At 37.9% G+C, this 16,457-nt stretch overlaps 1 protein-coding gene across 1 annotated transcript in view; it reads right to left on the bottom strand.

Annotated features, from left to right (window-relative positions):
* The window catches only part of LOC133653398 (collagen alpha-1(XX) chain), a 91,233-nt gene that overhangs the window by 67,338 nt on the left and 7,438 nt on the right, over positions 1 to 16,457 (bottom strand). Inside the window, exons 2-3 of the mRNA XM_062052614.1 lie at positions 10,575 to 10,673; positions 7,646 to 7,750 (exon numbers count right to left, since the gene is read on the bottom strand). Coding sequence (XP_061908598.1) covers positions 7,646 to 7,750; positions 10,575 to 10,665 — 196 coding nt within the window. The 5' untranslated portion in view covers positions 10,666 to 10,673. The remainder of the gene's footprint in view (positions 1 to 7,645; positions 7,751 to 10,574; positions 10,674 to 16,457) is intronic.

Consider the following 16,457-nt stretch of genomic DNA (forward strand, 5'->3'; position numbering starts at 1 on the left):
TATATTTATTATTGAAGTCACAAAGTGCTTTTTTTTTTTTTTAACATGCCTCAAAACAATAACAGTGCAATACTTTTTCATAACAAGGTCACTACTGCCTAGTTTCTCTTGTTATATTCTTATTTTACTGTTATATTTTTATTCTCATTGTTGCTTTTTATTTGTATTCTCATTGTAATATTTTTCTATTCTGTTTCCATTCATACCCCCATTATTTACTTTTTAAAATTCGATCTCAATTCTGTTCACTGCTGCTGGAATTTTAATTTTCCTGAGGTAACTCTCCTGAAGGAATCAATAAAGTACTATCTATCTATCTATCTATCCATCTATCTATCTATCTATCTATCTATCTATCTATCTATCTATCTATCTATCTATCCAAACAGCAGCTTGGAATTTGGGACATGCTCTCCCTGAGAGAGACTATGAGAGGTTGAGGTGGGCGGGGTTGAGGAGGGGGGGATAGGGGTTAGCGGGGGGTTTATATTGTAGCGTCCCGGAAGAGTTAGTACTACAAGGGATTCTGGGTATTTGTTCTGTTGTGTTTATGTTGTGTTACGGTGCGGATGTTCTCCCAAAATGTGTTTGTCATTCTTGTTTGGTGTGGGTTCAAAGTGTGGCGCATATTTGTAACAGTTTTAAAGTTGTTTATACGGCCACCCTCAGTGTGACCTGTATGGCTGTTGAACAAGTATGTCTTGCATCAATTCCTAATGAGTAAAGCCGGTAGATATTATGTGACTGGGATGGCATGCACGTAAAGGAAGTACCTCACTGTACGTCCGTGTACACAGCGGCGTTTGAAAACGTCATACATTTTACTTTTAAAAAACGATACAGATAATAACGAAACCCATACAGATAATTTCCGATATTACATTTTAAAGCATTTATCGGCCGATAATATCGGACATCCCTAGAGCAGAATAACGAGCAAAATGAATATGCAGAATATCTGCTGATTATCAAAATGCCCACAATACTGGGAGGAGAAGATGCAAATACATTATAAAGCACACGCAATGTGATTGATCAAACTTGATCTCACACTATTCTGTGTCTTTATTTAGGCGCAGCTAAGTCGCACAGCTGTGAGAAAGGAGATGCTCAGACAGAGAATTCTCCATCCTGCATGTGTGTGTCAACATATTTGAACTGTCAGAAATAAATACAAAAATTTGACTTATTGTCAATTCAGCAATATCATTTTATAATTGTATAGCTGCATGCTGGGTGACTTAATGGGCTGATTAAAACAAATTCAATTGATGCGTGTTGGTGTCCTATAGTGTTTTTTTTTAATGGCGTTCATTTTTTTCACAATATACATATATGAAAAAAACGTATTAAAGTATGCATTTTTTGTGTTTTGTGCGCAGTAGCTGCAGCCTCTCTCTCATGAGCGCATCTGCAACGCACATGATTTTTTTGTAAATGCACTGCAGGACAGCTTGTAATGCCCATAAAAAGTGATACATGTCTGCTGCTTGTTTGAAAACATAGCAAAATGCCACAATTAGGCACATGATAAAATTAAAGTGCAGTAAATGACTGTTTACACAGTTAAAGCTGCGTACTACACGCAACAACCTCATTTAAATAAGGCGGTATGTACCAGTTACGAATAGCACGTGCAATATTATTAGTTGTGACAGTTATATAGCATGCCACACATTCACTAATAGTAAACGCTATTTTATAGATAGCACACGCTGTTTTAGCGCATGGTATTTGGATCGAAGTATATCAGGCCCTAAATCAAGCTCTCCACCAGAGGGAGAGGAGCTCCTTCCCTCTACTTAAGGCAGGGCTGTCCAAACTACGGCGCGCCCAAAGTCTACAATTTGCCCCGCGAGACATCATGAGTTAAAAAGGAATCTTACCCACAGGGAGTTTGCATTTGTTTTAGTAGTTTGACAATTGTTTTGTCGCCATCTAATGTACATCATGAGTAATTCAGGTCGATGACCTTTAATTATAATCTTGAATGAGAGTGTGCGCAGCATTTAATTGTATGATCCAATGCAAACAACCTTCCCTAGTCATGGTGCAAAAAAAAATCCCACAAACACAAAATGTCAACAGACATGGTCACACATTACACAATCTGCTCGCTGTACTCTGTGGACATTATAAATAACGTCAAAGCACCATAAAAAAATTCAAAATTACACCCATTTTCCATTACAAAGCATGATGGTAAAAATGCAAAACACTCTCCCCACTTACCCATGATTGGTGCATTTTAGCTGCTTGATATTTCTGATTGTTTACAAACTTCAAGGAGGACGTCAGGGAAGTAAACAAGGTAGATACATGCTCTTAATATTCAAATATAATAATTATTAATTATATATCCATTATATTAATATAATATCTACACGTATGTAAAGGCAATATAGTTACTTTACATGCAAACGGCCCTCGACCTATTTTTTTTTTGCCAAATCCGGCCCCCAAGTCAAAAAGTTTGGACACCCCTGGCTTATGGCAATGAGGAAACACAAAAAAGGTAAGAAAAAGTACTATTTTCATATAATCTTGGCATGCAGATAATAACAGCGATGTGCAACAAGCATTGAGGTAAATTCTGCCAAAAGCAGCTTTTTTTATGCAGCCAGTCTGATTTATCCGCGGGTGTGCAGGTGTACCTAATGGTATGACCAACAAATCTATATAACGTTTTTAATAGAAATGTCCGATAATATCGGCCTGACGATATTATCGCCCGATAAATGCTTAAAATGTAATATTGGAAATTATCGGTATCGGTTTCAAAAAGTAAAATGTATGACTTTTTAAAAACGTCGCTGTGTACATGGACGTAGGGAGAAGTACAGAGCGCCAATAAACCTTAAAGGCACTGCCTTTGCGTGCCGACCCAGTCACATAATATATGCGGCTTTTATACACACACAAGTGAATGCAAGGCATACTTGATCGACAGCCATACAGGTCACACTGAGAGTGACCGTATAAACAACTTTAACACTGTTAAAGAGGTTCATTTAGCCTACTAATGTGTATTTATAAATAGTTGATTTATATAGGCTAGCCTATATAAATCAACTATTTATAAACTTTAACACTGTTACAAATATGCGCCACACTGTGAACCCACACCAAACAAGAATGACAAACACATTTCGGGAGAACATTCGCACCGTAGCACAACATAAACACAACAGAACAAATACCCAGAACCCCTTGCAGCACTAACTCTTCCGGGACGCTACAATATACACCCCCGGCTACCACCAAACCCCGCCCCCAACCACACACACACACACACACACACCTCAACACCCCCCCCCCCATCTCCCGAATTAGGAGGTCACAAGGTTGGCAAGTATGCTCTAGTATACTCTGGATTCAAGCTGTGTGCCTTCATTGTTTTTGAGGCATGTTTAAAAATAATGCACTTTTTGAAAGTCAAAGTATAGTATTTCCCATAGTTTTAGTGGGTATCAGGATTATCTCAGGGAGAGCATGTCCCAAATTCCAAGCTGTTTTGAGGCATGTTAAAAAAAATAATGCACTTTGTGACTTCAATAATAAATATGGCAGTGCCATGTTGGCACTTTTTTCCGTAACTGGAGTTGAAGTTGTTCTCTTATTTTGGAAAACCTTGTTTTTGATTGATTGATTGAAACTTGTATTAGTAGATTGCACAGTACAGTACATATTCCGTACAATTGACCACTAAATGGTAACACCCCAATAAGTTTTTCAACTTCTTTAAGTCGGGGTCCACGTTAATCAATTCATGGTAAAGTTACATTGTTTAATGCATCCAGCGGGGCATCACAACAAAATTAGGCATAATTATGTGTTAATTCCACAACTGTATATATTGGTATCGGTTGATATCGGAATCGGTAATTAAGAGTTGGACAATATTGGAATATCGGCAAAAAAGCCATCTCTAGTTTTTGAGTTTAATTTCGACAATGTCTGGAAAAAAAAGTTGTGACGACTTAAAGATCCATCCATTTTCTACCGCTTGTCCCTTTTGGGGTCGCGGGGGGTGCTGGAGCCTATCTCAGCTGCATTCGGGCGGAAAGCGGGGTACGCCCTGGACAAGTCGCCACCTCATCGCAGGGCCAACACAGATAGACAGACAACATTCTTAAAGATATGTATTTAAAAAGTGTACATTTTCTAAAAGATGAATTCAATCCTTTTTAAGAGGGTGTTTAATCTGGGAACGCCTCCGCAAACGGCCAGCTTGCAGACAGACTCAAAAAACGGGTTGAAAAAAGTACCTGTGGAGCAAAATATACGCACAATTTCAACACAAAGCTTGTCCAAAACATGTTTCATACACCACTAGGAAGGGGTTTCAATGTACCATGGGTCCCCTCAAATCCAAAAATCTTCTGATGTGAAATCAGACCACTTATCCATTAGGTCGCACAGATGGCTGAGTCAGCACTTTGACCCTGTTATTACCTACAAGTTGAAGCAAATACCTGAAGACCAGGTGGATGAACCCATGGCTGGATTACTAAAAGACGTGAGTTACATGTTGTATGAGCTAGTATTATTAACATACGTGTTATGTATTGGTCATGTGAAGTATATTTTGTGGTTAACTTCTTCTTACGCTTGCATGGATATGAGGAATGCAATCGTGTTTCTCTAAGCGTTGTCTGTATGGGGGCTTGACCTGGGGCTGTATGATTAGTTACATGGCTAAATCAAAGTTTTATGATGGCGAGAGCTAGCTTTACTGCGGACATGGCATCTGTAAAGCTTAAAGTGTTGGCAAAGGCAGGTATTAAAAATAAGTCCATGTTTACATCCTAATTTCCCATCTTAAAGAGACATCTCTTGAGAAAACTAGAAAAGACTGGGAAGCAGAATTTGGCAAAGTTTTGGATGACAATGACTGGAAATCTGCATGGATACAAATAAATGATAGCACATCTTGTACAAAACTTAATATAACACAGTTTAAGGTTGTCCATCGCACCTATTTTACTAACTCTAAACTTTTCAAAATGTACGCTAATATTGCAGATACATGTAACCATGTAATGTCAATTGACTCCTGCAAACATGACACACATGTTCTGGTCCTGTCCCAGTCTGGAAGCCTATTGGATTCATATTTTTAAACATCTTGCAGATGCAGTAAATTTGAAGTTGACGCCTTGTGCAGAATTGGCTACTTTTGGAATTCCACCAAACTATCAAAAAAATTCAGCCGACTTTTAGTGACAGTGTCGCTTTTGCATCATTACTAGCTCGTAGAAGGATTTTATTGGAGTGGAAATCACAGTTTGCCCCCAAGGCCTCCCTTTGGATTAAGGACCTCATGTTTTTCTTAGATCTAGAGAAAATTAAATATAATCTGAGGGGTACACCAAAACAATTTGACTTGACCTGGGGCTGTATGATTAGTTACATAGCTGAATTAAAGACACTATAGGACAGTGGTCCCCAACCTTTTTGTACTTGCGGACCGGTCAATGCTTGAAAATTTGTCCCACGGACCGGGGTGGAGGGGGTGGGGGGGTGGGGGGGGGTGGGGGGGAAGAAGGGTAGTAAAAAAAAAAAAAAAAAAGTTTTTTTTTTTTGTCATAAAGAAATACAATCATGTGTGCTTACGGACTGTATCCCTGCAGACTGCATTGATTTATATTGATATATAATGTATATATTGTGTTTTTTATGTTGATTTAATAAATTTTTATTTCTTTTTTTTTTTTTATTTCTTGTGCGGCCGCGGCCTGGTACCAATCGGTCCACGGACCGGTACCGGGCTGTGGCCCGGTGGTTGGGGACCACTGCTATAGGACACATGTGACACTCACTGTTGACAATGAACCTTTCCACTTCCTTCTATTGAATTGAAAGAGTAAATGAAACCAAATTTCTAGGTATAATGATTGATGATAAATTGAACTGGAAGTCTCATGTAAAAAAAATATACAACATAAAGTAGCAGGAAACACGTCAATAATGAATAAAGCAAAACATGTTCTAGACCAGTGGTTCTTAACCTTGTTGAAGGTACCGAACCCCACCAGTTTCATATGCATTCACCGAACCCTTCTTTAGTAAAAAATTTAAAAAATATATTTTTTTCCAAATAAAAAAAAAAGTCATGTTTTTTTTACTGGTGCACAAAATGAACTGTGCATGAACATCACCTTGTTCAAAGAACAAAACCAACACAGTGCACGAACTCACAACAAATTACACACATTACCATGAATTCATTAACGTGGACCCCGACTTAAGCAAGTTGAAAAACGTATTCGGGTGTTACCATTTAGTGGTCAATTGTACGGAATATGTACTGTACTGTGTAAACTGTACTGTTTCATATAATGTATTCTCTTCCTTTGCAATCTGCTAGTAAAAGTTTCAATCGATCAATCAAACAACCTGCAAATCAGATGGAAAATTAGAGGGAACATTGTTTGGGGGTATCCACAATACGCCGATAGAGAGAAGTTTTTATTTACATGATAAGTCGGATGTGTCTTTACCTCCGTGGCGGAGCCTTAGCCGAACACCTAAGGCCGACTCACCGAACCCCTAGGGTTAGATCGAACCCAGGTCAAGAATCACTGTTCTAGACCAAAAATCACTTCATATTCTCTACTGCTCGTTAGTGTTACCATATCTGAGTTATTGTGTAGAAATATGGGGAAATAACTACAAAAGTACACTTCATTCATTAACGGTGTTACAAAAAAGATCAGTTAGAATAATACATAATGTTGGATACAGAGAACATACAAACCCTTTATTTATTGAATCAAAAATACTGAAATTCCACGACAGAGTGAATTTGCAAACAGCTAAAATTATACACAAAGCAAACTATAACCTGCTACCCAAGAATATACAACAATTCTTCTCAAAAAAAGAGGAGAAATATAATCTTAAGAGAAAAATGTAATTTAAAACATCTGTACGCACGTACAACACTTAAGACCTTCAGTATATCAGTATGTGGAATTAAATGATGGAATGGATTAAGCAAAGCAATCAAACAATGTACTAATATGATCCACTTCAAGAAACGCTTCAAACTTAAAGTGTTTACAATGTACAAAGAAGAAGAACCATGATAAACAATCTGAATTTATTTCATCCATCCATTCATTTTCAAAATAATCTTAACTCATCTAACCATATGAAATGTAACTTACTTCACCGAGTATTATTTATTTATTTTTTATTGTGATTACTTATGGAGTATATTGTGAATAAATTGAGAACAGGAAGTGAACAAAAGTTTTAGCAACTGTTATGTACAAGAAAAGGGGTAGGATTAAATAAGCTCTGCTTCTTCCTACTCCTTTTCGAACATATTGAAAAGAGAAACTGGAAATTGTGAGGTATCATGTTGTATGCTTGCATGTTCGAAAAAATAAACTCAAACTCATTCTATTCTTTTTTTGTTTTTATTCAGTGACACTTTGTATGTTATTTAATTTTCTATCTGCTTGTGGTGAAGAGGTATGCTGTACATTGCCACCCACTGTGACTGAAATGTAGGAAATGTATTAATTTTTTTTGGGGGGGGGTGTCTGTGTTTCTTAGGACCTGTATTATGATTTCCCTATCAAGTGAATAAATAAATATATACATATATATAAAAAAAGAAGTCCATGGATCTGACCTGAGATGGGTCTTACTCTGACTTTGTAGGCCTGAACGGGACTGTCGGCCTCCTTCCATTTCATCTGCAGTCTGTCTTCAGACAGCACCGACAGCTTAAGACGACCTGCACCCAGACATAAAGAAGACAGACGTCCCATTGGAAGGTGCTGCGAGTGCGGTTAAGCAACAGAAATAAACTTCAGAAGCTTTCCTCCGCCTCAAATCCATGTCTTTGTTTCCACATTTGCATGATTTCCGAGCAGGACTTTCCCCAACAAGCAGCATCTTTCATCTTGCTGCTTTCCCCACCCTCTATCCACCCCGACGCCACAGCTGCCTTCCATCCGTCAAAGCACGCCCTGTCCTCCCGTCCCCTCAAGACACAGGAAGAGGATGCTCGCTGGGGCCTGAGAGGTCAAAGGGTGCGACAGAGTTCCTGTGTGTCCGTGTTTTGTGTGTAACATGTGGACGGGTCATGGATGGAGCATGGCGGGACAAAGAAGAGCAGGGAAAAGTCAGCATGTTCTTGGTACTTCTGTGGATACTCTATCATAAATACTACATATAGATACCACAGTACATAGATACTATACCATGGATACTCCATACTGTACATGGATACTATACCATGTGTACCAAAACAGTAGTACCTTAACTTAAGGGCTTAATTGGTTGAGTGATGGAGCTCTTAACTCAAAACACTTGTAACTGAAATCAATGCCCCTCATTGAGATGAACTGCAATCAATTGAGTTGGCCCGAATGCAGCTGAGATAGGCTCCAGCACTCCCCGCGACCCCGAAAGGGACAAGCGGTATGAAATGGATGGATGGATGGTGCTTGGCCCCCCAAAACAGCACCATTTTAACATGTAACATGTATTTTAAAAAGAGAAGCAAACTTTGAGATAAGACATGTACAAAAACAATACAAAAGAATGTACTACTAACAACTACAGTAGTTTTATGAAGTAATGTAATTATAATGTACGGCATTTCCGTAGGAGCGCGGACTTCTACAGTATCACCTTTCCGGTTGCTTCTCCGTCAAACACACCATCAGCAGCAGCTTTTCCATATTTTTATGGATAAATGTCAGCCATTTGGATATCATTTTAACGTCCTTGGCTGGCGTTATCGACTCATTCTTCTAGAGCAGGGGTCGGCAACCCGCGGCTGCGGAGCCGCATGCGGCTCTTTGACCACTCTGTTGCGGCTCACCTGCATACCTGCCAACCCTCCCGATTTACCCGGGAAACTTCCGGATTTCAGTGCCTCTCCCTGTAATCGCCAGGGGCAATTAATCTCTGATTTTCACCCTGGCAACTTTAAAAAGGGGATACTTTGAAAACACAGTATTTAGCGCCCTCTACAGCCAACAATATCAACGTGCCAGTCCAGGTACATATTGTATGTAGCCTCTGCTTGCACACATAAGTGACAGCAAGGCATACTTGTTCCACAGCCATACAGGTTACACCGACGGTGGCGATATAAACAACTTTAACACTCTTACTAATATGCGCCACACTGTGAACCCACACCAAACAAGAATGACAAACACATTTCAGGAGAACATCCACACTGTAACACAACATAAACACAACAGAACAAATACCCAGAATCCCATGCATCCCTAACTCTTCCTGGCTACATTATACACCCCCACTACCACCAAACCCCGCCCCCCCCCCAACCCTGCCCCCCACACATCAACCCCCCCCTGCCCCACCCACCCCTTCCCTCCGTGCGTCGGTTGAGGTGGGCGGAGTTTGGTGGTAGATGGGGTGTATAATGTAGCCCGGAAGAGTTAGGGATGCATAGGATTCTGGGTATTTGTTCTGTTGTGTTTATGTTGTGTTACAGTGCGGATGTTCTCCCGAAATGTGTTTGTCATTCTTGTTTGGTGTGGGTTCACAGTGTGGCGCATATTAGTAAGAGTGTTATAGTTGTTTATATCGCCACCGTCAGTGTAACCTGTATGGCTGTGGACCAAGTATGCCTTGCTGTCGCATACGTGTGCAATCAAAAGCTGCATACAACATGTACCTGGACTGGCATGTTGTCAATGCTGGTTGTAGAGGGCTCTATAATTGTTGTTTGGGTTAAAATCAGCAGACATTCAAGAGAAAAGTGGACTTAAATTTCGGGGATCTCCCGGTATATTAAGATGCGGGCTGCGTGTCTGAGACCCCTGGTTTATACATAGCACAAAGCAAAAAAAAACTTTGTATGCAGTGTTATTTCATTTTAAATTTCAAAAGAGTTTTGTGGCTCCCATTGTTTTCTTTAATTTGTGAAACTGGTCAAAATGGCTCTTTGAGTGGTAAAGGTTGCCAACCCCTGTGCTTCAGTATGGTGCAGACTAGCAGTGATATGCTCAAATTGCTCAGGTTTTTGATGATTTCTTTCTTTAATTCAATGAATATCATCCACTTCTCAGCACTGTCCCTCACACTTACTTTCTTCCTTCCAATGCTTGGAAAAATAATGTTGATTTCCAGCCATAAAATATTATGCTAGCGAGTACGACCAGATGCTTGTCACTCAAATGTTTGCTGGCAACTTCAAGCATAACAGACCACTCTTGTCTCAAAACACTCTTAAGTTGGGGCACTCTTCAGTTAAGGTACTACTGTACTTTCTCATACTTTGCCCCGAGCTAGATGAACATGTCCATGTATGCACCTATCGTTTCAGCTTTGTAAAAACAAGATAACATGCACGCTTCGCTACACATCTTAAAAATGCAGCCTGAAGCTCTTACAACTGTCAGTCAGACCGTAATAATTTCTGAAAGTTAGCCTAAGATACTTCAGGAAAGCCTGAGAGTTGACCACAAATGACCTCAAAGTTCTGATCCCAAGTCAGACGTCTTGTCCATTCGTCCTCGCAGCGTGCTGAGTCAGCCCAATGACCTCGTCATGATGTCGTGTTTGACAGACTCTACCTTGGCCATGAACTTGCGCTGACAGCAGCAGGACGGCGCACAGGAAATGCAACATGATCCGGTGAAATGATGATGGGAGATGAGGGGACATAATGAGACCTGAAATCATACCAAAAAAAAAATTTACTCTATGGAGGTTGTTTACACACAATGGGTTTATCATAAATATATACTGTATATACAGTACAAGCCAAAAGTTTGGACACACCTTCTCATTCAATGCGTTTTCTTTATTTTCATGACTATTTACCTTGTAGATTGTCACTGAAGGCATCAAAACTATGAATGCACACATGTGGAGTTATGTACTTAACAAAAAAAGTGAAATAACTGAAAACATGTTTTATATTCTAGTTTCTTCAAAATAGCCACCCTTTGCTCTGATTAGGCAAAGGGGCCAACAAGTGCTAAACACCTCTGCGAACTCCTTCAAGACTGTTGGAAAACCATTTCAGGTGACCATATCTTCAAGCTCATGGAGAGAATGCCAAGAGTGTGCAAAGCAGTACCGTATTTTTCGGATTATAAATCGCAGTTTTTTTTCATAGTTTGGCGGGGGGTGCGATTTATACTCTGGAGCGATTTATGTATGAAACTATTAACACATTACCGTAAAATATCAAATAAGATAGAAGAGGAAGCGGCGAATTGTCTACCTTTGGAGTTGGCAGAGTTGTTTAGAGACACAGAGGAAGAAGATTTCATGGGATTTAGCGATTAGGAGTGACAGATTGTTTGGTAAACGTATAGCATGTTCTATATGTTATAGTTATTTGAATGACTCTTACCATAATATGTTACGTTAACATACCAGGCACGTTCTCAGTTCGTTATTTATGCGTCATATAACGTACACTTATTCAGCCTGTTGTTCACTATTCTTTATTTATTTTAAATTGCCTTTCAAATGTCTATTCTTGGTGTTGGATTTGATCAAATACATTTTCCCAAAAAATGCGATTTATATGTTTTTTCCTTCTTTATTATGCATTTTCGGCCGGTGCGACTTATTCTCCGGAGCGATTTATAATCCGAAAAATACGGTAATCAGAGCAAAGGGTGGCAGTTTTGAAGAAACTAGAATATAAAACATGTTTTCTGTTATTTTACCTTTTTTTGTTAAGTACATAACTCCACACGTCATAGTTTTGATCTACAATCTATAATGTAAATAGTCATGAAAAAAAAAAATCGCATTGAATGAGGAGGTGTGTTCAAACTTTTGGCCTGTACTGTATGTATAATAAATATTAAAAAAATAAATAAATCATTAGAAAATGAATTAGGGCTGCAACGATTACCGGTAATTGATTAAATCAATTTATTTGCTTAAGTAAAGGGATAAGCGGTAGAAAATAGATGGATGGATAGAAAAGCTTCCATTTATATTATGTTGCTTTTATTAATTTCTGTTGTATAACTAATGAAAATTGATCAAATCCGGACCGAATGAAGAACTAGGAACTCTAAATATGCTGGCATAGTTCCTGCACGGCTGCTGTAATGGAGCGCACATGAGAGCGAGGGTGTGCGGGTGCTGTGATCAGTGTGTTTTTCATCATTTATTTCTAAAAATGTGCACATTTTAAAAGTAAGATTTCAAACACTGAATGTTATGGCAAGCGGAACATTTTTTGTTTACTTCAACAATTTCCCCTGAAATACACATTGAGGCTATGAAGTGTGTTTTATCCGATTACTCGATTACCGTATTTTTCGGAGTATAAGTCGCTCCGGAGTATAAGTCGCACCGGCCGAAAATGCATAATAATGGTGGAAAAAAACATATATAAGTCGCACAGCGGAACATTTTTTGTTTACTTCAACAATTTTCCCTGAAATACACATTGAGGCTATGAAGTGTGTTTTATCCGATTACTCGATTACCGTATTTTTCGGAGTATAAGTCGCTCCGGAGTATAAGTCGCACCGGCCGAAAATGCATAATAAAGAAGGAAAAAAACATATATAAGTCGCACTGGAGTATAAATCGCATTTTTTGGGGAAATTTATTTGATAAAACCCAACATCAAGAATAGACATTTGAAAGGCAATTTAAAATAAATAAAGAATAGTGAACAACAGGCTGAATAAGTGTACGTTATATGACGCATAAATAACCAACTGAGAACGTGCCTGGTATGTTAAAAGCCTACTGAAATGACATTTTTTTATTTAAACGGGGATAGCAGATCTATTCTATGTGTCATACTTGATCATTTCGCGATATTGCCATATTTTTGCTGAAAGGATTTAGTAGAGAACAACGACGATAAAGATCGCAACTTTTGGTATCTGACAAAAAAAAGCCTTGCCCCTATCGGAAGTAGCGTGACGTAGTCAGTTGAACATTTCCGCAAAGTTCCCTATTGTTTACAGTGATGGCGGCCAGAAGTGAGAGCGATTCGGACCGAGAAAGCGACGATTTCCCCATTAATTTGAGCGAGGATGAAAGATTTGTGGATGAGGAAAGTGCAAGTGAAGGACTAGTGGGGAGTGGAAGCGATTCAGATAGGGAAGATGCTGTGAGAGCCGGGTGGGACCTGATATTCAGCTGGGAATGACTACAACAGTAAATAAACACAAGACATATATATACTCTATTAGCCACAACACAACCAGGCTTATATTCAATATGCCACAATTTAATCCCGCATAACCAATACCTAGGTGTTTGTTATGCTAGCTCCTAGCTCCTAGCTCCCGTCACAATATAACCCGCCAATACAATTCAAACACCTGCACAACACACACAATCACTCAGCCCAAAGGACCGTTCACCTAACCCAAGGTTCATAAAGCTTATATATTTACCCAAAGTTACGTACATGACACGCACGTACGGGCAAGCGATCAAATGTTTGAAAGCGCAGCTGCGTACTCACGGTACCGTGTCTGCGTCTGTGTATCCAAATCAAAGTAATCCTGGTAAGAGTCTGTGTTGTCCCAGTTCTCTACAGGCGTCTGTGTGTCGAAGTCAAAGTCCTCCTGGTTAGAGTCTCTGTTGTCCGAGTTCTTCGATCTTGACTGCATCTTTCAGGAATGTAAACAATGAAACACCGGCTGTGTTGTGTTGCTGACTTCCCTCGCAAAATACTCCGCTTCGCACCGACAACTTTCTTCTTTGCTTGCTCAGTTTCTTTCTCCATAATGCAATGAACAAATTGCAACAGATTCACCAACACAGATGTCCAGAATACTGTGGTATTATGAGATGAAAACAGAGCTATTTTGTATTGTATTGGTATATATCTATATCTGTATCATGAATCAATTTAAGTGGACCCCGACTTAAACAAGTTGAAAAACGTTTTCGGGTGTTACCATTTAGTGGTCAATTGTACGGAATATGTACTTCACTGTGCAACCTACTAATAAAAGTCTCAATCAATCAATCAAAAAGCTTCAATGGGGTACAAATACTTCTGTTTCACTGGCTACGTCACGCGCATATGTCATCATCCAAAGGCGTTTTCAACCGGAAGTTTAGCGGGAAATTTAAAATTGCACTTTATAAGTTAACCCGGCTGTATTGGCATGTGTTGCAATGTTAAGATTTCATCATTGATATATAAACTATCAGACTGCGTGGTCGGTAGTTTGAGTTTGAGTTTGAGTTTGAGTTTATTTCGAACATGCAAGCATACAACATGATACATCACAATTTCCAGTTTCTTTTCAACATGTTCGAAAAGGAGTAGGAAGAAGCAGAATTTATTTAATCCTACCCCTTTTCTTTACATAACAGTTGCAAAACTTTTTGTTCACTTCCTGTTCACAATTTTTTCACAATAAACTCCATAAGTAATTACAATAAAAATAAATAAATAAATAATAGTAAGAATTTAATAATAATAATTGGTGAAGTAAGTCATATTTCATATGATGAGATAAGTAAGATTACTTTAAGAATGAATGAATGGATGGATGAAATAAATTGAGAATGTTTGTCATGGTTCTTCTTCATTGTACTTTGTAAACACTTTAAGTTTGAAGAGTTTCTTGAAGTGGATCATATTAGTACATTGTTTGATTGCTTTGCTTAATCCATTCCATAATTTAATTCCACATATTGATATACTGAAGGTCTTAAGTGTTGTACGTGCAAACAAATGTTTTAAATTACGTTTTTCTCTAAGATTATATTTCTCCTCTTTTTTTGAGAAGAATTGTTGTATATTCTTGGGTAGCAGGTTATAGTTTGCTTTGTACATAATTTTTGCTGTTTGCAAATTCACTATGTCGTGGAATTTCAGTATTTTTGATTCAATAAATAAAGGGTTTGTATGTTCTCTATATCCAACATTATGTATTATTCTAACTGATCTTTTTTGTAACACCGTTAATGAATGAAGTGTACTTTTGTAATTATTTCCCCATATTTCTACACAGTAGCTCAGATATGGTAACACTAGTGAGCAGTAGAGAATATGAAGGGATTTTTGGTCTAGAACATGTTTTGCTTTATTCATTATTGACGTGTTTCTTGCAACTTTATGTTGTATATTTTTTACGTGAGATTTCCAGTTCAATTTATCATCAATCATTATACCTAGAAATTTGGTTTCGTTTACTCTTTCAATTTCTATTCCGTCTATTTGTATTTGGGTTTGACTTTCTCTTCTACTGTTACCAAATAGCATTATTTTAGTTTTACTAAGATTCAACGATAGTCTGTTTTTGTCAAACCATCTTTTTAATTTGTTAATTTCTTCTGTTATTATTTGTATTATCTCCTGTGTGTTCTCTCCTGAACAAAACGCTGTTGTATCATCCGCAAATAATACTAACTTTAAATCTTTTGTAACTTTACAAATGTCATTTATATAGAGATTGAATAATTTAGGTCCTAGTATTGATCCCTGAGGTACACCACAGGATATATTTAGCGTTGTAGACGTGTGTTCGCCTAGCTTCACGTATTGTTTCCTGTTCGTTAGATAACTTCTTATCCAGTTTAAGACTAACCCTCTGATGCCATATCGTTCTACTTTTTTGATTAAAATATTGTGATTAATTGTGTCAAATGCTTTAGTTAGATCCATAAAAACCGCTGCTGCACATTTTTTACTATCTATTGCATTGGTAATTTCTTCTGTAATTTCAATTAAAGCCATTGAAGTTGAAACATTAGCTCTGTATCCATATTGGTTCTCTTCGAGTATTCTATTTTTTATTTATGAAACTTTCTAATCTGTTATTGAACAGTTTTTCAATGATTTTAGAAAATTGTGGAAGTAGAGAAACAGGTCTATAATTTGTAAATTGATGTTTATCTCCAGTCTTATAAATTGGTGCAACTTTAGCTATTTTCATTTTGTTTGGAAATGTACCTGTTTGAAATGATAGGTTACTAATATACATTAATGGTCCTGAGATCTCTTCAATAACCTTTTTTATCGTTTCCATATCAATTCCGTTACAATCAGTTGAAGTCTTAGATTTACATTTTTTCACGATTGTAACTATTTCCTCCTGTGTCACATTACTGAGGAACATGGAGTTGGGATTTCGCTCTATGGTATCATTATAGTCCTCAATTGGAACTGGGTCTGGAATCCTTTCTTCCAATTTTGGTCCAATATTTACAAAATAATTATTGAAGCTTTCAACTACTTCCTTTATATTGTCATTTTTTTTATTTTCATCTAAGAAGTATTGAGGGTAGTCCCTCTTAGTTCCATTTTTTATAATGCTATTGGGTGGGTTTCAGTAGGCCTTTAACGTAACATATTATGGTAAGAGTCATTCAAATAACTATAACATATAGAACATGCTATACGTTTACCAAACAATCTGTCACTCCTAATCGCTAAATCCCCTGAAATCTTATACGTCTAGTCTCTTACGTGAATGACCTAAATAATATTATTTTATATTTTA

The sequence above is a fragment of the Entelurus aequoreus genome, linkage group LG07 (assembly GCF_033978785.1).
Source record: "Entelurus aequoreus isolate RoL-2023_Sb linkage group LG07, RoL_Eaeq_v1.1, whole genome shotgun sequence".
NCBI classification, from domain to species: Eukaryota; Metazoa; Chordata; class Actinopteri; order Syngnathiformes; family Syngnathidae; genus Entelurus; species Entelurus aequoreus.